The 22,140-nt window shown below is 47.3% G+C and overlaps 2 protein-coding genes across 7 annotated transcripts in view; one reads left to right on the top strand and one right to left on the bottom strand.

Moving 5' to 3' along the window:
- Nucleotides 1–18,133, top strand: part of samd13 (sterile alpha motif domain containing 13) — an 87,945-nt gene extending 69,812 nt beyond the window's left edge. For 2 of the 5 annotated variants that reach the window (XM_069939340.1, XM_069939344.1), the window contains exons 7-8: nt 3,104–3,212; nt 11,895–18,133. In XM_069939340.1, coding sequence (XP_069795441.1) covers nt 3,104–3,212; nt 11,895–12,044 — 259 coding nt within the window. In that variant the 3' untranslated portion in view covers nt 12,045–18,133. Of the gene's footprint in view, nt 1–3,103; nt 3,213–9,818; nt 10,237–11,894 lie in introns of those variants that run through there. The other 3 variants (XM_069939343.1, XM_069939341.1, XM_069939345.1) reach the window with 3 other exon arrangements.
- Nucleotides 18,134–21,735: 3,602 nt separating this feature from the next.
- Nucleotides 21,736–22,140, bottom strand: part of uox (urate oxidase) — a 38,220-nt gene continuing 37,815 nt past the window's right edge. For both annotated transcript variants that reach the window (XM_069939339.1, XM_069939338.1), the window contains exon 8: nt 21,736–21,939. In XM_069939339.1, the coding sequence (XP_069795440.1) occupies nt 21,865–21,939 (75 nt within the window). In that variant the 3' untranslated portion in view covers nt 21,736–21,864. The remainder of the gene's footprint in view (nt 21,940–22,140) is intronic.

The raw sequence follows: 22,140 nt of genomic DNA, 5'->3' as shown, positions 1-22,140 counted from the left end.
AGCATTGGCTGATTGGCAGGAAACGGAGAGTGGGGATACCGGTTACCACTGATGTTCCTCAGGGGTCCAGTGTTGGGGCCACTTCTTTTTATGTTCTACGATAATGATTTGGATTTTGGAATGAATGGCTTTGTGGCTAAGTCTGCAGATGATACAAAGATGGGTGGAGGGGCAGGTAGTGAGGAGGAGATGGAGAAGCTGCAGAGAGACCTAGGAGAGATCTGGAGAACGGGCAGAGAAGTGGAAGATGAAATCCAATATTGGAAAATGTACGGGCATGAACTTTGGTTGAAGGAATAAAAGGGCAGACGAATATTTGGATGTGGAGAAAGTCCAAAATTCAGAGGTGCAAAGGGACTTTGGAGTCCTTGTCCTCCAGGGTTGAGTCAGTGAAGAAGGCAAATGCAATGTTGACGTTCATATCCAGAGGGATAGGATTCAAGAGCAGGGATGGGAAATTGAGGCTTTATAAGGCAAGTAGCGAGGCCTCACTTGGAGTACGGGGTACAGTTTTGGGCTCCTTATTTAAGAAAGGATGTGCTGGCATTACAGAGGGTTCAGAGAAGATTCACAAGAGGGAGTCGTGGAATGAAGGGGTCAGCGTATGAGGAACATTTGACAGCTCTTGGACTGGACGTCTTAGGGCTCAGAAGAATGAGGGGGAACCTCATGGAAGCGTTTTGAATGTTGAAAGGCCTGAACAGAGTTGGTGACCTGATGGTTAGTGAGTCGCTGCCTTACTTTTCATGCACTATCGTTTTAATTTTCTTATAGTAATGTCGTAAGATGGTTTGCACTATGAGGCTGCCGCAAAACACCAAATTTCATGACTTGTTTATGACAATAAATCCTGATTCTGATGTGGCAACGTTGTTTCCCATTGTGGGGTAGTCGAGGACAAGGGGGCACAACCTCAGGATGGACTGGCACCCATTTAAAACAGAGATACGGAGGAATTCCTTTAGCCAGAGATTGGTGAACCTCTGCCAGGTCACTGGGTGTATTTAAGGCAGATATTGATAGGTGTTTGTAGAGTCTAAGATTATGAGGAGAAGGCAGGGGAGTGAGGCTGAGTGGGAGAATGGATCAGTTCATTTTGGAGTGGCAAAGCAGACTCGATGGGCAGAATGGCTTACTTCTGCGCCTATACCTTATGGACTTCTGACACTTTGTTTCCTGTAGATGGTGCGTGACCTGCTGAGTTCTCCAGTGGTTTCTACCATCTCCAGGAAAAATAGAACTGCAGATGAAAATTCCCAAGGGTATTGAACCCCATGGCCTCCCAGCGCACGAGGGAGCTCACCCAGCTGTGAGTTGAGTCCTGGTCCATAAACCTGCTCATTTATCCTTTTTAAGCAGATAGAACCCTACAGCACCAAAACAGGCCCTTTCGGCCCTTCTAGTCTGTGCTGAACCTTTTTTTTTTGCCTAGACCCACTGACCCAGTGCAGAGCCCTCCATATCTCTCCCATCCATGTACCTATACAAATTCCTCTTAAATGTTAAAATTGAGGCTGCATTCACCACTTCATCTGGCAGCTCATTCCACATTCCAGCCACTCTCTGTGAAGAAGTTCTCCATCATGTACCCCTAAAATTCTCTCCTTTCACCCTTAACTCATGTCCTCTGGTTTGTATCTCTCCTACCCTCAGTGGGAAAAGCCAACCTACATTTGCTCTCTCTATCCTCCTTGTAATTTTAAACATCTCTATTAAATCTTCCCTCATTCTTCTGCGCTCCAGGGAATAAAGTCCAAACCTGTTTAACCTTTCCCTGTAACTCAGTCCCTGAAGTCCAGGCAACATCCCAGTAAATCTTCTCAGCACTCTTTCTGTCTTATGCCTTTCCTGTAGTTCGGTGACCAAAACTGTACACAGTACTCCAAATTTAGCCTCACCAATGTTTTATACAACTTTACCATAACATTCCAACTCCTGTACTCAGTACTTTGATTTATGAAGGCCAATATGCTGTGATGCTACTTTCAGGGAATTATGTATCTCTACTCCCAGATCCCTCTGTTCTACTTCTCTCCTCAGTGCCCGACCATTCACCGTGCATGTCCTTTCTTGATTGGCCTTCCAAAATGCAACACCTCACACTTGTCTGCATTAAATTCCATCTGCCATTTTGCAGACCATTTTTCCAGCTGGTCCAGATCCCTCTACAAGTTTTGAAAACCTTCCTCGCTGTCCACAATGCCTCCAATTTTAGTGTCATCTGCAAACTTGCTAATCAAATTTACCACATTATCATCCAGATCATTGATATAGATGACAAACAACAATGGTCCGAGCCCTGAGGCACACCACTTGCCACAGGCCTCCAGTCTGAGAAGCAACCATCCATCACTACTACTCTCTGGCTTCTCCCATTGTCAAATCCATATAACCATATAATAATTTACAGTACGGAAATAGGCCATATCGGCCCTTCTAGTCCACGCCGATTTACGTGAAACTCCACTAGTTCCCTCACATCCATGTACTCATCTAACCTCCTCTTAAATGACAGAATTGACCCTCCCACAACTACTTCTTCCAGAAGATCATTCCACTCAGCCACCTCTCTGAGTGAAGAAGCATCCTCTTATATTACTCCTAACGTTTTGCCCCTAACCCTCAACTTATGACCCCTTGTACCAATCTCCCCGACCCTCAGGGGAAAGAGCCTATTCACATCTACTCTATCTATTCCCTTCATAATTTTAAATTCCTCTATCAAATCCCCTCTCAACCTTCTACGCTCCAATGAATAAAGTCCCAGTCGACTCAATCTTTCTCTGTATTCAAGAGACTGCAACCCATGCAACATTTTTGTAAACCTTCTCTGCACCTTCCTTCCTATAATTTGGAGACCAGAACTGCACACAATATTCCAAACTTGGCCTCACCAAAGCCTTAAACCAGTTCCCATTTTCTTTCGAAAGTGGCGCTGTTTTAAATCTCTGTCCTGTGGACAGTAACCTTCCTGTCAGAGTTTACCTGTCTTTTGACCTTCCACATCCATCCTCTTGCTCTGATGCTCCATATCGATTCGTTTACAAGCAGATGCAGCCCAGAGGTCACCGCTCATTGATTTTTTATCCCCATCTCTCTCTAGCCCAACAGAAAACAGTCGGCTGGATCCTGTGGAGTGGACAATCTTGGACGTTTTCAATTACTTCAAGAAAGCTGGCTTTGAAGACCAGGCTGCAGCATTTCAGGAACAGGTGGGTACAAGAAGATCGGATGTGCTTGCTACTTTTTGAACTGGGATTCAAGTCCTCGGGTAATGTTTCTTGCAACACATAGACGCGTTGGAGAAACTCGGCAGGTCATTCAGCATCCACAGGTACCTGACGAAGGGCCCAGACAGGAAATGTTACTTACCTGTTATTTCCTATGGATGCTGCGTGGGTTTCTCCTGCAAGTTTGTGCATTGCACTAGGCCTCAGCAACTGCAAAATTTCTGGTTTAAAAGCAAAGGACCCTTGTCGTCACACAAAATAATCCATGGTTTTCCACAAGAGGGCCTCTGTGTATTGCTATGGCTTTGGGAGACTGTCCTCTCTTTGTGAAGCTGATAAAGTGCTGCCTCATGCTGCGAAGAGGCCACGCTTTGGCATCTAGCTCATTGGGTCCGTTTCCTGTACTCCCCTGAAGTTCCTTGGGTCCCTGAGCTCCCTGCAAGCTCACTGTGTTTCCTGTCAACACCCCACCCCTCCACATCCCACCGTTCATCCACACACTAGTGGCAGTTTAAGTCAAGTTTATTGTCATCTGAATGTACAAGTACAACCTGATGAAACAGCATTCTCCGGTCCTCGATGCAAACCACGCAGACACACAACCAGACATAACATGCATACAGCCAAACAGTACACATGCAGGACAAGCTTTCATAAATAAATAAATACATTTTGTTTCATGAATATGGTTCGTGTGAGCAGTTCCTTTGGTCGTTCAGCATCCTCACTGCCCGTGGGAAGATGCTGTTCCTCAGTCTGGTGGTGCTGGCTTTGATCCTCCGGTATCTTTTTACAGTGCCCTATTTGAGATAATAATACATTAAAAAATTGTATACAGTACAATTCCGATTAACCGTAAAGCGATCAACCGAAATTCCGAATATCCAAAAGTGATTTTTTTGAGTGAGACATGACGTCACAATTTGAAAAAAGTTGAAAAAAATTTACCCACTGTGCTCAAGTGGGGCTATGGGGAATCAGTTTTACAAAGGAGACATTTGTCCACGGGTTACACATTGAAGGAAAGGAGAGCACTGATTATTTATTTATACATGTCATTTTTTTTTGCCATGAGTTTCTGCAACTTTTTGATAAATTGCATTGTGGCATTCTCAGAATTTGAATTGAATATTGTGTTCTCCCCTCACTCATCTGCCCGATCTGCCAATCTCTCCCCACTCATCCGCCCGAGCTGCCACTCTCTGCCCACTCATCCGCCTGAGCCGCGCGCTCTCCCCACTTGCCCACACGAGCCGCGCTCTCCTTGCTCACCCACTCGAATCGCGCTCTCTCACCTTTCACCCACCCAAGCTGCGCTCTCTCCCCGCTCGCCCGCCTGAGCCGTTCCCTCTGTCAAATACCCTTTAAGTGGGGCCACTCAGATTCTGCTAGAGGACAATCCTTGTGCACTCTCCTACCATTTACAGGTAAGGTGAGACCTCGGGCTCACGGGCAGGATTGATAACAGGGGTGGGGAGGTAATCGGGGATCGGCAAGTGCCAATACAATTCCCCTGATACTACTGGGCTGCTTTAGATAAAATTCCCGAATACCTGTAAAATCTGTTCCCAAGCAATTTGGATAATGGGAAACGTTAGCAAGTCACTATTAGTCCAGCTGGCACCCCTTACAGAACGAGAGAAAGAGAAGCAAAGAGAGTCCCCAGTTATCCTGTTGATAAAGAACATGACTTGCTGAGTTTCTCCAGCACTTTTGTGTAGAAATTACAATCACAGCGTCTTTAGATGATCTTGTCTAAAAACGATTTTGCTTATTTTATTTGTGTTGGACAGTGTGGATGGGAATAACATACAGTAATCTGGGACATGTGAGACCAGGAGAACCCAGGGGAGGGTCAGGGCTCATTAGTTCTTCCGTAGGTTAGTCCTCACTTAATCAGGATTATCATAAGATAAAGGAGTAGAAGGAGGCGATTCAGCCCATCATGTCTGCCCTGCCATTCATTCGCGAACTGTGTTCACAACTGTGCAGCCTTTTGCTGTCCTGTGCATCGGTGCCTTAATACCAGAGGGTGATGCACCTACGCTCTCCACGCTACACCTGTAGAAGTGTACAAGAGACTTCAGAGACATGCCAAATCTCCTCAGGCAAACACAGAACAGTACCACAGGAACTGGCCCCTCTGTGCTGAACTTCACGCCACATTAAATTGAAACTGGTGCTGGCACACGATCCACCTTCCCCCCCCCCCCCCACCCATTTCCGATATATTTGTGTGTCCGTCAGGAAACCTCATAATATTGTATGTGCTTCCACCACTAACTGCTGTGTTTGGTTCTGGTCACCCCATTACAGGAAGGATGTGGAAGCTTGGGTGAGGATGTGGCCCTCTATTTTTCTTGTTTCTATATGTCTATCTAAGAATCTTTTAAATGCCCCTATTGTGCTGGCCTCCTCCACCAGCCCTGGCACCCACCACTATGGAACAATCTTATCTCTGTGATGTCTCCCCTATACATTCCTCCCCTCACCTCTGCTGTTTGCAACTCTTGCTCTGGGAGGAATTTCTTTAAATTTAATTTAGACATACAGCACAGTAACAGACCCTTCCGGCCCATGCCGCCCAATTAACCTACAATCCAAATATGTTTTGAAGGATGGGAGGAGACCGGAGGGGGGTTGTGGTGTGTGGGAGGACCCATGGGGTTAATATACAAACTCATTACAGACAGTGCTGGATTTGAACCCACGCCACTGGTTCTGTAACAGCCTTGAGCTAACTGTGCTGCCCTGGGAAGAAGGTGCTGGCTGTCCTGTCTACATATCTTGTAAACCACCCTTCAGTGGTTAACTTCAGTTATTTACTTTCAAATCCCATGGAGACCTCTCCAGCCCATTCTTCTCCCATCACCCCCTCTCCTTTCCAGCCACATGTCACCTCCACGGATTCCCTTCTCCCCTCCTTGATGCCTTCTGGTCCAAATAGTCTTTTGTCTCTTCCCCCAGTACCTTCCTATTGTCACCTCCTCTGTGTAACAGTACTGGTAGCCTTTGTCTCCACTTGTCACCCCCCTCCACCTCTCTCCAAACCCCACCCTTGACCTCTCCCTCCAACCAACCCCCTGTTTTATTCTGCTCACCTCTCTCCCATTGTCTGCAACCTGTCGATCATCAGAAAGGTTGTTTCCCCTAGTGGGAGAGTCTGGGACAAGAGGGCACAACTTCAGGATTGAAGTACTTTCACTTAGAACAGAGATGTGGAGGAATTTCTTCAGCCAGAAGGTGGTGGAATTTGTTGCCATGGTTGATTGTGGAGGCCACGTCATGATGTATTTGAGGCAGGGATCGATGGGTTCTTGATTAGGCAGAGCATCAAAGGTTATGGGGAGAAGGCTGGGTTGAATGTGAAAATGGATCAGTTCATGATGGGCAGACTCGATGGGCTGAATGGTCTATTTCAGCTCCTACGTCTTGCCTGTCTCCACATCTGTCCTTCACCCTTCCTTGGTTCACAGATCTCCTTCTGGACCCTGTCCAACCCCTCCTACCCTATTCTCTGCACTCTCAAACTTGACAAAGGGTTCCAGCCCGAAATGTCGACCACTCTTTCTCTCCCACGGACGCTGCTCGACTAGCTGAGTTCCTCCAGCAGATCGTTTGCTGCCTCAGATTTGTGTGTCTCACGAAACGTCATCCACTGCTACACCTTCCAGAAATCCAACCTCGTAAATCCCTGGCTTGCTTTAGAACACTAGAGCACAGAAACCTGTCCCTTCGGCCCTTCTAGTCTGTGCCAAACCATTTCATTTTGCCTGATCCCACTGACCTGCACCCAGTCCATAGTCTTCCTTACCTCACTCATCCATGTACCTGTCCAAATTCTTTTTTTTTTGTTAAAATTGAGCGCACGTTCACCATTTCAGCTGGCAGCTCGTTCCACACCCTCCCCACCCCCCCCCCCCGCACCTCTCTCTGTGAAGAAGTTTCCCTTCACGTTTTCCCTAAACTTTTCCCCCTTTCACCCTTAACCCATATCCTCTGGTTTATATCTCACCTCAGTGGAAAAAGTCTATCTACATTTATTCTAACTGTTCACCTCATAATTTTAAATACTGTATATTTTGGCATATAAGTCAGTCCGCGTACAAGTTGACCCCCCCCCCCCCCCCCCAAATTTTTCAGCCTCATTTTAAGAGTTTTATGGTCTATCCAGCATACAAGTCGATCCCAATTTTTTGGCTGCTTGAGGTGTCCCATTGACCGGGGTACAAGTTGACCCCCGCTCCCCCCAAAAGCTTCCAATGCTTCAGATGGGCCGTTGACCGGCATGGTATTACATCGACCCCCAAAGGTGGTGCGGATTGATCTACTGGGCGTTGCTATCACGCAGGGTCCATCGACACAACACAATATGAAGCGAGCTTTAAAATGGAAGTGATAGAAATGGCCAAGAAAATTAGCAGCTGTGCTGCAGAAAACTTGATGCATCTGAGAAGTTGGTAAGAGATTGGAGGAAGAAAGAAGAGATTTTAAGAAACATCCCAAAAAGGCATAGAGTGGTGGCTGAGTGGAATGACTTTCCGGAAGAGGTGGTTGCAGCAGGGTCAATTTTATTTAAGAGAAGGTTGGCTGAGTGCATGAATGTGAGGGGATTGGAGGGTTATGGGCAGGGAGCAGGTAGGTGGTACTAGAGGAGATCACTTAAATCGGTGCAGACTAGAGGGGCTGAGATGGCCTGTTTCCGCACTGTAATGATTATATGGTTATAAAATAAGAACATTTGCACTGTGTTGGTCCAAGTTACACCCAGGCCTCAGTGGTGATTTTGAGAGTACAGTCAGCTGGTGCAACCGTTTCATGAACAGGAAAATCTGGTATTACGACAAGAACCAAAAATTGCACAGAAACTACCAAAAGATCTTGGTCATAAAGTTGTAAGTTTTCACCAGTTTATTATACGGAACCGGCAGAAACACCAGTTTGCATCAAATATCGGAAACGTGGACAAAATCCCCATGAATTTTGATACGACAAGCAATAGAACAGTGGAATGGAAAGGTGTTAAAACTGTGCAAACCAGAAATACAGGCCACGAAAGGGCCAGAGGTGCATGGCCGATGAGACGAAGTTAAGACCCACGATAATCTTCAAATGTAAAATTAAACTGCAAATGAAATTCCCTGCAGGTATTTTTGTGCATTTTCAAAAAGCCTTTCAAAGACCGTGTGCGTGAGGAATGGGCTACATGGAGGTCGAGTGACCTCCGTTTTCATAAGGTGTGCTGCATCACTTGATGAGCTGTGTTACTTTGAGCTCAAGGCACGGGACCAAGTTAGAGAAGGATAAAATCATTGAAAAAGTGTGGGATCTCTTGTGCAATTGATGGCATGGAAGATTATTTATTGTGGGACACTGACGATGAAGCTGAAGCCATCTCATCAGATACAGACTGGGACCCGTATGATGTCTGTTTAAACAGTGAACATAGGGATGTGCCTGCCATCATCTTCGCTTTAAACGATTTTGTTGTTTTCAATAAAAATCTCAATGAAAATTTGTCACAGTCTACTTATATGCCATATTGGTTTTTCAAGGGTTGACTTATGCACTGGATCAGTGCAGAATGGATTTTGACTGAATTTAAGTTCTCAAAAGTCTATCCGGTGTATAAGTTGACCCCATTTTTGAGAGATTTATTTTTGGGTTTCACAACTCGATTTATACACCTAAATATATGGTACCTCTATCAAATCTCCCTGTAACTCTTCCTGAAGTCTGGGCAACATCCGAGTAAATTGTCTCTGCTCTCTTTCAATCTTATTGATATCTTTCCTGTATTTAGGTGACCAAAATTGCACACAATACTCCAAATTTGGCCTCAGCAATGTCTTATGCATTTACCATAAGATCTCAACTCCTGTACTCAATACTTTGATTTATGAAGGTCAATATCTAAAGCTCGCTTTATGTCTCCATTCACCTGTGACACCACTTTCAGGGAATTATGTATCTGTATCCCCAAGTCCCTCTGTTCTACCACATTCCTCAGTGCCCCACCATTCACTCTATATGACCTTTTGTGGTTTGTCCTTCCAAATGCAACACCGCAAGCACTTTCTCCTCTTTAATCTGTATCGGTTCCATGACCTCACTGTTTGTTTTCCTTACTTCCCACAACTCTGAGCCCATTTTCTGAGTGAATACTGAAGGAAAAATTAACATTTAAAATCTTCGTCATCTCTTTTGGCTCCATACAAACCCAACCACTCTGATCTTCAAGGGGACTCATTTTGTCCCTTACCATCCTTTAGCTCTTAATATACCTGTAGAAACTTCTCCAAGTTCACTGGTATCAGGCAATCTTCCATACTGTGCACAGAATTAAATAGTTATCATCTCCTCCAAGCTTTGGTGCTTTAACTTAAGTTGTTACTGCTCAGGAAGGTCTTTGTTGGTTTCAGAGAGATATTTGTTGTTTGTTGCGCAGACACACACAATCTGATCTCCTCCAATCAGCAACTGAAGTGTCTTACCGAAGAAAAAAACTTGCCCCCTCTTGGGTTTTTCCAAAAGATAATCTCTTCTTCCAGGTTACCACAAAGAGTTGTTCTTTTTCCCCAATTGCAGGAGAAACAACATTAACCAGCCACAACCTCTGCACTCGACGACAGAGATTTAGAATAAGCTGAACTCAGAACTCGTCTTGAAATGGGATCGTGCAGCAGGTCTGCCAACTTGCAGCCTTCACCAGAATAGTTTGACAAACATTGGATATTTTTCTCTCTGTTTGCAAAACCATGTGACCCCTCTTAGGACAACAAACTTCACCCAGAAATTTAAAACTCTGGCAGCAGAAGACTTCTCAGTTCTTGAGCCTGGACACTGTTCAAACAGGCTGGTCCATTAACAGCTACTTGTGAAACTCTCACAAACACCTCCCATTGTCTCTGCAAAGCCAACTATGGACAAAAAGTCTACCCTTGTATAGATCTTGCATGGCAAATGAGATGCTTGTGAAATGTGACCTGATAACTAAACTTCAAAATTTAACCCTTTTAAGATATATTGTATGATAATTTTATTAATTAATTCTGTTACAAACCTCTTGTCTTCTTTTAGCCTTCCTGCCATTACTTTCTTGATGCTTTTCTTGAATTTTTTTATACTTCTCAAGTACCTCATTTGTTCCATGTTGCCTCAACCTGTTATACACCTCTCTTCTGAACCAGATCCCCAATATTCCTCAAAAACCAAAGTTCCTATACCTGCTAACCTTGCCTTTAATCCTAACAGGAACGTACAAACTTTGTGCTCTAAAAAATGTCACTAACCTCGCACGGACTTACCTGAAAGCAATTTACACCAGTCCACACATTCTAGATCCTTTCTCATTTCCTCAAAATTGGCCTTTCTCCAATTTAGAATCTCAACCCAAGGCCCAGACCTATCCTTCTCCATAATTAACTTGAAATGAATGGTATTATTGATCACTGGACCCAAAATGTTCCCTGACACCTACTTCTGTCTACTTCCCCTACTCCTGTCTCGATCCCTGAAACTTCACAAGTGCTTTCAGCTCCAGGACCAGAGGGTTTGTAATTCCATCTTCCCTGCCCCTCAGGATGTTCTTTAAAGGACACCTCTTTGACCTCTCAAGTCCACCCCACCATTCAGTCATGAGCTGATCCATTCTCCCCCTGGGCCCCACAGCTCGGCCTCTTCACCATAACCTTTGATGTCCTGGCTAATCTAGAATCTCTGCCTTAAATAGACCCAACAGCTTGGCCAAGCTTCTTGCTCTGACCTGGTGTGGCTTCGTGAGAGATTTGGAGTGATGAGACAGCTGGAGGCAGAGGTTTAGACAAGGGTGTCATGGAGGTAGAGACCTTGAGTTACAAGGAGAGGCTGGACGGGCTGGGGCGGTAAAGGTGTGGAAGGTCCTCAAGGGGAAGGGAAGCATGGATGTGGTGAATGGTTACAACTGGATTGATGGAGGCAGAGAGATGGATAAGATCATGAGGGGTTGAGATGGAGTGGACAGTCCGCACCTTTCCCCCCGAGGTGGCCGTGGCCAATACCAGAGGACAATTTGTTTAAGGTGAGTGGAGGAATATTTAGGGGAGACGTCAGAGGCAAGTTTTTTCCCCACACGGTGCCTGGAATGCATTGCCAGGGGTGGTGGTGGAGGAGGCTGGTACAATAGGGACAATTAGGCAGGCACATGGATGTAAGAAAGATAGAGGGTTATGGGCGTTTTTGTTGTGAAGTAGGTTTACGTAGGTCAGCACAACATGGGCCAAAGGGCCAGCTGTACTCTTGGAAGTTCTTTGTCCCAGGGAGGGGGATCCAACAGCTCGAGGTCATCGGTAAGAGGGGAATATTTAAACGGAACTGAAGTGCAATGTTTTCCACAGAGGGTACTTGGATAGGAAAGGTTTGGAATAGGTTAGTCAGGGATTACATAAGGTGGTATGGGAGTGGAAACAAAAAAAAGAGAACCACTGGTTTAGAAGGCTATGGTCCAGTGGAAGCCAGTGTGATCATCTGGGTTGTCATGGATCGGTTGGGCCGAATAGCCTGTTTCTGTGCTGCGCGACAGAATCCATGAATCTGGAGATGCTGAGGAAATGCAGGCCCATCTGTTGCGAATTTCCCGCAAGCATTCGCCGCACACTGACTGCCTGGAATTTGTCTCGCCTGCAGGAAATCGACGGGAAGTCCCTGCTTCTCATGAAAAGGAGCGACGTTCTCACTGGGCTGTCAATCAAGCTGGGCCCCGCCCTCAAGATCTATGAGTTCCACGTGAAAGCCCTGCAGATGAGCCACTTAAAGGGGAGCTCCTTGGAGTGCTGAAGGAGGCCGGAGAATCCTGCGGAGGAGATGGTGCGTTGGCGACAAATGTGCCCACTGTTTCCTCCTCTACCCCCCGCGCCCACCTCCCTCCCTGGTTGCATGTTGGATGTTTGGCTGTTCAATGGTGTGGATTGCGTGTTGTAGATACCTGGTCGACTGCTCTTTGAACTCGAGGCAGCGGTCTCCCTCTCCTCCCCCTGTCCCCCCCTTCGAGTTACGATGTGTCCTGGATCCTTCACTCCATTTTCTGAGCAGCTACTTACCCCGCCAAGTAAATGTACTTCCTTTCCAAGTGTGTCGGTGATATCTTGGGTCTCAGAAACTCATGACCACAGTGATGTTTCTCCAGCAATAACGTGTTGCTCAACTGCCCCAGGAACTATTTCTAAAGACACTGCTATGTTTGTAAAATGAGAGCAATTGTCTTTTCAAGTACGATTAACGGTGGAACTGGACTGTTGAGAGGACCCCCTGTTTTGTGCTAATCTGTCTATGTCATCTGGGAGGTCCTTTTCTATCCAAATGTGGAGCAACAAGCAGTATGCTGGAGCGACTCACCAGTTCAGGCAGTTATGGTGGGGACCAAGGAATGGTGGATGTTTCAGGTCGGAGGGCCCTCTGTCAAGTCTTGACGAAGGCTTCCAGACCATTCCTTAACTTCCCACTGATGCAGCTCGACCCATTGAGACCCCACCTGAGGTTTGTGTTTCTGCGGTCTCCCCGGTGGGCCACTAAAAGCTTGATTCGTGAAGGAAACAAGGTGCCCCTTTCGAAACGTTGTTGGACTCCGAACTGACCTCCTTTCCACGGGGAGGGAGGCCATGGGTTTCGAGATTCAAGATTCCATTTGTCATCTCACACATTTGTCGCTGCCATCTCCTACATCCCCTATAACCACACAGTTTCTGTCATGTCCTGCGGTGAACCTGACCTCAAGGCATCCAACCCTCACCTCTTTGATGCCGGGTTCTGAGGCCCCAGGTTTTCCTGTTTTTGAAAAAAAACACACACACAGAAATACTGGAGGACTTGCAGCATCCACAGGAGGTAAAGAGAATGTATATTTCTGACGAATCAGGCCTGAGCTTCCACATCATCTCCACATCTTCTCCACGTCGGAGAGACCAGGCGCAGACTGGGAGATCACTTAATTGAGCACCTTGGCTCTCTCTACCACAATAGCGTGGATCTTCTAGTGGTCACCCATTTCAATTCCCCTTCCCATCACCTTTCTGTCCATGGTTTCATGCCCTTCCAGACTGAAACCACCCGCAAATTGGAGGAGAAACCCCTCATCTTCCGTCTGGGCACCTTCCAACATTGACATCTGGTTTCCATTAAAATCCCTTCCCCCTCTATCTTGATTCCCTCTCTCTCCTTTCACCCCACCCCCCACCATCACAGAGCCAAAATCAATTCTCACCTCTCCTTTGATCGTATCTAATTAACACCTTTTTGTTTTGGGGTCTGGACCTCTTCCCCCTCCCATTCTTCCCTGAATCTCGTCTTTAATTGAAACACCTGCCTGCTTTTTGCTCGTGCTTCGAAGCAGGGTTCAGGCCCGAAACGTCAGTTCTATATCTTTACCTCCTCTGGACGCTGTGAGACCGGCCGAGTTCCTCCAGCGTTTTTGCGACAATCTCAGCGTCTGCAGACGTTCGTGTTTCCTGACAGGTATTCCTGATACATTGCAGCTTGCTTTCCTCCATCTGGATAAAGCCCAACAGAAGCTGTAACCCACACGATGAGCTCGAGAGAAAGTTGGGCATCGGGCTGACGGGCTCATGAGAGAGGTGAAGGATTTTTTTTTACCATCCATAGTTGGGTTCCAACACACCTGAGATAGGTTATGTCTAAATTTTGCAGATGCCTCCTTTTGGAGCTGTTTGATACTGTCAACACCAGTCTTGTTCCTCACTCCGAGACTTCGATAATGGCACTCGGGCACCAGTTAATGAAATGGACTTGAGCTCGGAGCATTGTCTCACATCCCAAAGTTTATTCAAACAGAAACCACAGGAACTTCTGGTAATAGTAGGATAATTTCAGCAGAAAGAGAGCATTTTGATGTGAATTGCGCACATCTGAGGCACCAGAATTGATTGGCGGGTGAAATGACTGCCTGCAGCACAGAAGTGGGGCCCTTCGTCCCATCTAATCCATGCCAGCCCAGGTTGTCTACCTGAGCTGGTCCCATTTGGACCATGTCCCTCAAAACCCCGAGCACCTGTCTAAACGTCTTTCAAACACTTTTCTGCTGTGACCACATCTCCTGGGCAGCTGGTTCCACTCCACCAAGGACATCCGATGAACAATACAGTAAAGTCCCAACTATCCAGAATTCAAGCAACCGGCAAAAAACAAACATGGAAAATAAATCAGTAAAAGAACATGAAAGTTTAAAATTGGTGCAGCCGAGCGGTTAGTTTCCCAATCACTCAACACGTATTCTCAAGTAACCGGCAAATTTGCTTCCCCAGCATCCACTAATCCCCATAGGTGCCGGATATTGGGGTCTTGGGTTTATTTATCTTGCAGAAGTAGGAACAAAAGAATTTCCACCATTTGGAGCCTTGAGTCACGTCAATAGGATGGTGAAGAAAACGTTTGGTATGTTGGCCTTAATAAATCAGAATATTGAGTACAGGAGTTGGCATGTCATGTCGAAGTTGTGTAAGGCATTGGTGAGGCAATATTTGGAATATTTGTGCAGTTTTGGTTGCCGAATGATACGAAGGATATAAGCAGATTGGAGAGAATACAAAGGAGGTTTACGAGAATGTTGCCGGGGTTTCAGGGTTTGAGTTACAGGGAAAGGTTGAGCAGGCTGGGACCTTATTCCCTGGAATATAGAAGGTTGAGGGGTGATTTGATAGAGGTATTTAAAATTATGAAGGGGACAGATAGAGTTCAACGTGGAGAGGGTTTTTCCATTGAGAGCTGGGGAGATTCAAACAAGAGGACATGGATTGAGATTAAAGGGGGAAAGGTTTAGGGGCAACATAAGGGAGAATTTCTTCACTCAGCGGTGGTGGGAGTGTGTGATGAACTTCCAGCCAAAGCGGTAGATGAGGGTTCGATATTGAGGAAAAATTGGACAGGTATATGGACGAGAGAGCTGTGGAGGGTTATGAGCCGGGTGCGGGTCAATGGGAGAAGGTGTTCAGCATGGACTAGAAGGGCTGAACTGGCCTGTTTCTGTGCTGTAATATATGTTATATATGGTTATATATGGTTGGATTGATGATTTTGGAAGGTGTCAGCTCCAAGACTTGATGACTTGTGGTGTATTCTCCACCACACCTGACGGGAAGCATCTTGCCTGCATCTGACACACTCTGCTGGACGGGAACTGCGTCCTTACTGCTGCCGGCGATAATAGACAGCGTCCGACCAGATTGTTCCAGCTCCTCTTCATTCCTGGAGGAAGATTGGATAGCAAGATGCCAAGGTTCTGCCACAGTGAGCAAGGTGACAGACCTCTGCAAACAAAGAATCAGGGGAGGAAGTCAGCAGGTCGGGCAGCATCCACGGAAAAAGAAATGCTCAGCCAGCACCCCTTTCTCAAGGCTAAGGTAAAAAGCGATATGATGCACCTGAAGGTGGAAGGACTTTGGGGAGGAACCAAGAGCTGAGAGGAAGAGTTAGGTCGAGGGAGAACATCGTGATGGGGGCTGGAAGGTTGGAGAGAAAACTAAATATCACTTTTGCTAAGATTGAAACGTGACCATCTGCAGACGCTGTGGTTGATGTAAAAACACAAAGCTGGAAAAACTCAGCAGGTCACACAGTGTTCTTTATATAGGAAAGATAAAAATACAGAACCAATGTATTGGGTATCAGCCCCTCAAGGCATGATTAAGGTATCACTTTTGCAATCTCATTCTATGGCTTACATTTCTCCTCTTCCTTTCCCTCCTCTTTCAAGATTCCTTTGCTGCCCAGGACACAAAACACTGACATTTGTTCCCCTCTATTTGCCCTGTGATGTTCCACTAGTCCAGCCCCACTGTCAAGATGAGAGAAAGAGAGAGAGTGGCAAAGGAGAGTTTCCTCAGGTACGTCGAGTGTCCTCCTCCCCATAGCTGCACGACCTCTTAGCCGATCCAGTGGTGACTCCGGGCGTCCAAGTCTTCCTCCTCATTCCCAACCCTCGAAGCGATCGGGAAGGCATCAGAGTCCGAAGCCGTTCACGACCCCTAACCCCTCCGCTCGTCCTCTGCTTCCTCACGGATCCCGATCCTTGATTTTCACGAGCCGGTCTCCAGTAGCCCACGGGCTTGGTGTGAGTCCATCTGTCTCCCAGCCCCTCACTGGTCCGCTGCCGAGGTCTCCTGCCCTGTGGGGTCCCGTCCCAAGCTCCCCTTCCTGTTGGGAGGTGTTGTCCTGGTCCGATGCCCTGCTCCCCTGGAGCCCACACCCGTTGTTCTCTGGGCTGGTGAATATGGACCCGGTGGATCTTCGATATAAGCACAGGCCCCATTCTGCAAGTCGTGTAAATCTGCGCGGTGCCATTGAGTGCGAGACTGGGCAGTACGAGCCCACGGACGAGCACGAGATGTCCGTGTCTCCCCTCCCCTCCCAGATCTGCCCGATTTGGATTAGTGCTGGGCATTAAAGTGTAGACAGGGTATATCACCACACATACTACATCCAACAGGAAGGCAGCTGAGGGTGTGACCCGACCCTGTCAGTCTGTCCAGCACTGAGACGATGTGTGGCTAGGAGAGATCAGTAGACAGCTCAACATACATTGGGCCAATCCGTAAAACCACCCCAAAGGGCCTCGGGTGCCGAAGATTTCCTGATCGTGTCAGAGGTTTGGATCGGGATCTCAGGTTGCTGACGGATTGAACAGCAATCTGAGACTGCGGGAGCACGGGAGGTGAATCCACAGACACTCAGTGGCTCTGAAGGGACTCTTTTGCTTCTCTCTCTCTTACTCTAAGGCAGGGTTTCCCAAACATTTCCTTTCCACTCACATCCCACTTTAAGTAATCCCTATGCCAACGGTGCTCTGTGATTAGTAATGGATTGCTTAAGATGGGATGTGAGTGGGAAGGGAAGGTTGAGAATCACTGCTCTAGACCCAAGGTTACTGAACTATTTTGCTTGAGAAGAATTGTAATTGGCCCATTTCCTTTGGAGTTCTGAAACCGTGCACATAACGAGTCAGTGAGGGACGATTAAAACAGTGGTTTTCAAACTTTTTCTTTCCACCCACATCCCACCTTAAGCAATCCCTTACTAATCACAGAGCACCTCTGCCATAGGGAATACTTAAAGTGGGATGTGAGTGGAAAGAAAAAATTTGGGAAACCCTGCTCTTTGGGACTCCAGGCAACATTAATGATGACTAAACTAAAGGAAATTTATGTGTAATATTACATTTTCTGTGGTATTGCAGGAGAATTAAAAATATCTTGAATCTTTAATCCCTAAATTTTGGTCCAATTAGACCATCTCAAGCTTGAGCCAGTCAACAGGCCATCCTAAGTTTGAGACAATGAGCAGACCATCCCAAATTTTGGCCAATAAGACCATCCCAAGTCTTGGCCATTCAAAATGATCCCACGTTGACACTGATCGTATTTGCAGTAAGGAGAGTGAAACCAGTCTTTGCCATTGATTACACGAATGAAATTTGGTGAAACCCATCCCTTCCTTGTCTTGCTTGTACTTCGAGGCCTGTTCGCCGCACAATCTGTCAGTCAATGTTTTTGGACGTACGCTTTTCATTTGAGCCGGAAACATGATCCTCCATCTCTTGCACCCACCTCTCCCCCCACCCCTTTTGCTGGTGTCATGGTCTCTTGCTGTGCTCTTTGGAAGAGTTGGTAGCAGTTCCCGCGAGAAACGCAGAACCTGCCAAGTAGTAACACCACTGACGGCCTCTCCCAGCGCGTCCTTTGTGTGTCCGAGGAATGTTAAGTTATGATCTCTTTGTGTATATTGCAGACTTTATTGACATACTGTAACCAGTCATCTCAAACCACAGATGTACATTGAAAGTATTTATACTTGTTGCTTAAGAGATGAAATGTTATATTGATTGTGTTTTTTTTAAATAATAAGATGCTGTTGAAGTATTTGTGCTGCATTTTCTTTTTGGAGATGGGTTCATGCAGAGTGGAGAGGTGTTGCACCGAGTTCCTTTCTCCTGGGAAGGAGACCCATTGAGGTTGACTTGTACCATTGGCTCCCCTTCACATTTCCAGTTTTAATAAGACAGCACTGTAGAAGGGCCTTCCTGCCCCTGAACCGACTGACCCCGTACTTTTTGGAGGCTGGGAGGAATCCCACGCAGACACAGGGAGAACGGACGTACAGAAGGCGCCGGATTTGGACCCAGGTCGCTGGCGCTGTAGTAGCATTGCGCGAACCGTGCCATTCAAACCCGTTCCACCACTCCACGCAGTCATGTCTGATTTGATGTCACCACAGTCCCCTCTAACCCTGGTCACCTTTCACCTTTTTTTAAAATCCAAAATCTGTCCACCTCGATCACAATCTGCTGCTTCCTCAGCCTTCAAAGAAGAGGTTTAATTTTAGATTTTATGTTGCACTTTCATGTGTTCTATCAGTCTGCCAGAAAGAACAACAGCACGGCAACAGGCCCTTCGGCCCATTGCACTGCCTAATCCCTCTGACCTGTAGCCAGGCCATATCCCTCCATACCTCTCCGTATCTGTCCAAATTTTCCTTAAATGTCAAAATTGAGCCAGCATTGATCACTTCAGCTGGCAGCTTGTTCCACATTCCCACCCCTCTCTGTGTAAAGAAATTTCCCCTCGTGTTCCCTTTTAACATTTCACCCTTAATCCACATCCTCTTGTTCTTGTCTCACCAAACCACAGTGGAACAAGTATATCTATGTATACTGTCATAACTTTGTACACCTTTAACAAATCTCCCTTTATTCTCCAACATTACAGGGAATAAAATCCTAACCTGTTTAACCTTTCCCTGAAAATCACTGAAGTCCGGGCAACATCCTAGTAAATCTCTGCACTCTTTCTATCTTATTGATACCTTTCCTGCAGTTAGGTGACCAAAGCTGCACGCAATACTCCAAATTTGTTCTCATTGATGTCTCACACAACTTCACCGTAACACCCCAACTCCTTTACTCAATGTTTTGATTTATAAAGCCAAACGTACCAAAAGGTCTCTCAGAGGGAGGATCCCACGTGGACCATGGGAACTGATCTCTCCCGACAATGTGTGAAAGTGGCCCCACTTGAACATGTTCTTCGAGAGGCTGCATTTGGAAGAGATTCCCCACCCATCAATGACACTTCAACAGAGAATACTCGTATCACCCTCCCCACCTCTTGCCACCATGGAGTGAGCTTTAGCGTTGAACTGATTGTCCAGAAGCACAAAGTGTTCCAGCTCCTTCAGTACAGAACCGATGAAGTCACAGGAGGTGAAGATAGATCGTACACGCCCAGTGTCCCCACTGAATATTATTGGCTCAGGTTTGTCTGGTTAACGGGAACTCCTCAATCTGCATAACTAGCTAACCGTTACCATTTGTTTGTACTTGGTGAGTATAAAATTACTTCCTCGTTGGCTAAATGTGCAGGGTGCGGTATTGCAGCAAGTCACAGAGTGCAGGGTGGAGTGTAACAGAGAGACACAGTGCAGGGTGGGATGTTACAGCGGGTTACAGAGTGGATGGTATGGTGTTACTGTGGGTCACAGGGTGCAGGATGCGGTGTTACAGTGGACCACAGCGCGGGGTGGGGTGTTAGAGTGAGTCGCAGGGTGGGGTGTCACAGTGGGTCACAGAGTGCGGGGTTGAGTGTTACAGTGGGTTGCCGGGCGCGGGGCGGGGCGTTATAGGGAGTCACAGGGCGCGGGGCAGGGTATTACAGGGAGTCACAGGGCGCGGGGCAGAGTGTTACAGGGAATCACAGGGCGCGGGGCAGAGTGTTACAGGGAGTCACGGCGCGGGGCGGAGTGTTACAGGGAGTCACAGGGCATTGGGCGGAGTGTTACAGGGAGTCACGGTGCTGGGCGGAGTGTTACAGGGAGTCACGGCGCGGGGCGGAGTGTTACAGGGAGTCACAGGGCACGGTGTTACAGTGGGTCACAGAGCACAGGGTGGGGTGTTACGGTGGGTCACAGCACGGGGTGGAGTGTCACGGTGGGTCGCCGAGTGCGGGGTGGGTTATCAGGAATAGGGGACAGTTCCGTTGAGTGATACAGGGGCATCATATTAAACCAAAGAGATTTCCATTTAAGAATCTGAAAACAGGAGTAAAGTTGCTGGATTTGCATCCAGAACTTTGCATTTTCACACTCATGTTGGCACTGCCTGGTGTGAGGTGGCAGAAAAGAGTGTGTCTGTGGTGGGTCGGGTCTTTACTGTCTGGGCTGTTATCTTGAGGAGGCAGATGTGGATGGTGGGGGTACCAATCAGGGCAGGATCCAGCATAATGGACAGTCCCTTGTGACCTCTCAGCACCTCATCTGCTTCAATGCCATCACCTGCCAGTCTTCTAAACTTCACGTAATACAGGCTCAACCTGCCCCATCTACTTCCACCACCTGCCTAATCAACCTTCTCCAATGTGGCTCCAGCTCCCCCGCGTAAATGCGGAGACCGTCCACTCCCCGCATAAATGCGGAGACCGTCCACTCCCCGCGTAAATGCAGAGACCCCCACACCTCACGTAAATGCAGAGATCTTCATACCATTCAGAGAGGCCCTCACCAATTCAATGTACAGTGGCTTCTTTACTGCCCTTGATTTTTGTATGAAGTCCCCGTGTACCACATTATTCTCTTGTTTCAAATTTGAACAAATTGCCCACTGTTAATTACCTCGGGTGTTGCTGAGCGACAGGATCTGTGCGGAGTTGAAAGTGGGGAAAGTAGGGTAGGATTATTGTGAATGGACTTGATGGGCCAAAGGACCTGTTTCTGTGCTGTGATCCTCGAACTCGGGCACCCTTCATTGAATGTTCTGTATTTCCATTCTGCACACTATTGTTCATACCCCCACCCCTACTTCGACTGTCCATCCCTGCCTCTCCCACTCCATCTCCCTTACTCCCTCCCCCATCTCCCCCACTCTCACCTCTACCTCGACTGTTCCACCCGAATCCATGCCCGGTCTCTCTCTTACTTCCTCCCCCATCTTCCCTTCTCCTATCTCCCCACCCCGTCTCCCTCACCCCAACCCCCGTCCCTCCCTCACCATCCCCACCCCTACCTCGACTGTCCCACCCCAAACCCAACTCCTCCCCAGCTCCCCTTCCCCTGTCTGCCATCCCCACCTCACTCCCTATCTCTCCCTCCCCACCCCCACCCTGTCACCCCCTCCTCCACACCATGGTCCTCCGTTGGACACCATGAAATCTTTCAACTTCTCATTTGGATTCATTGTCAATGTACAGTGCGGTAACAGGCCTTTTCTGCCCATTAGTCCATGCCAACTAACAACCAACTAACCTACAACCCTCGGTATATTTCGAACAGTGGGAGATAACCGGAGTCCCCAGGGAAAACCCACGCAGACATGGGGAGAACGTACAAACTCCTTGCAGACAGCACCAGATTCGAACCCAGTTCGTGGCAGTAACCATGCCATGCACACCATGGCATCTACATGCACCGGTTTCAGTTTGCACATCACTCCCTCATTAATCGACATTCAGTTACAAATAGCCAAGGACGACACTTTAGTTTTATATTAATCGAGCTTTAAATTTTGATTCACATTTCCCATTTGTACCACGTGGGATTTGATCATTTTCACTTGAGTCGGTCACTGTGCTCTTGCTGTGGCGAGGTGCGTCTCCTGGAGTCACTACAGCTTGGAGGCAACCTTCCTCCGGACGGTTCCCGTAATGTCACCCGATGGATTGTCCACTGGCAGCAGAACCTAAAACAGGTCAACAACGCACATCAGTGACTGAACTGGATTCCTCTACGTCGCTGGGGCCAATCGCATCGATGCTCTGCGGTGACCGTCCTGAGCCCTTTAACCTTTCTTACACTATAAACCTGCAGTTATTGCCATAGGCACGCCCTGTGGCTGCCTGCCTTGTTCACACACAACTGAAGAAATGCCGGGTCGGTGAGT

Source organism: Narcine bancroftii, chromosome 5 (assembly GCF_036971445.1).
Source record: "Narcine bancroftii isolate sNarBan1 chromosome 5, sNarBan1.hap1, whole genome shotgun sequence".
NCBI lineage: Eukaryota > Metazoa > Chordata > Chondrichthyes > Torpediniformes > Narcinidae > Narcine > Narcine bancroftii.
The sequence above is the reverse complement of the archived record's forward strand: the minus strand, read 5'-3'. Positions and strand labels throughout refer to the sequence as shown.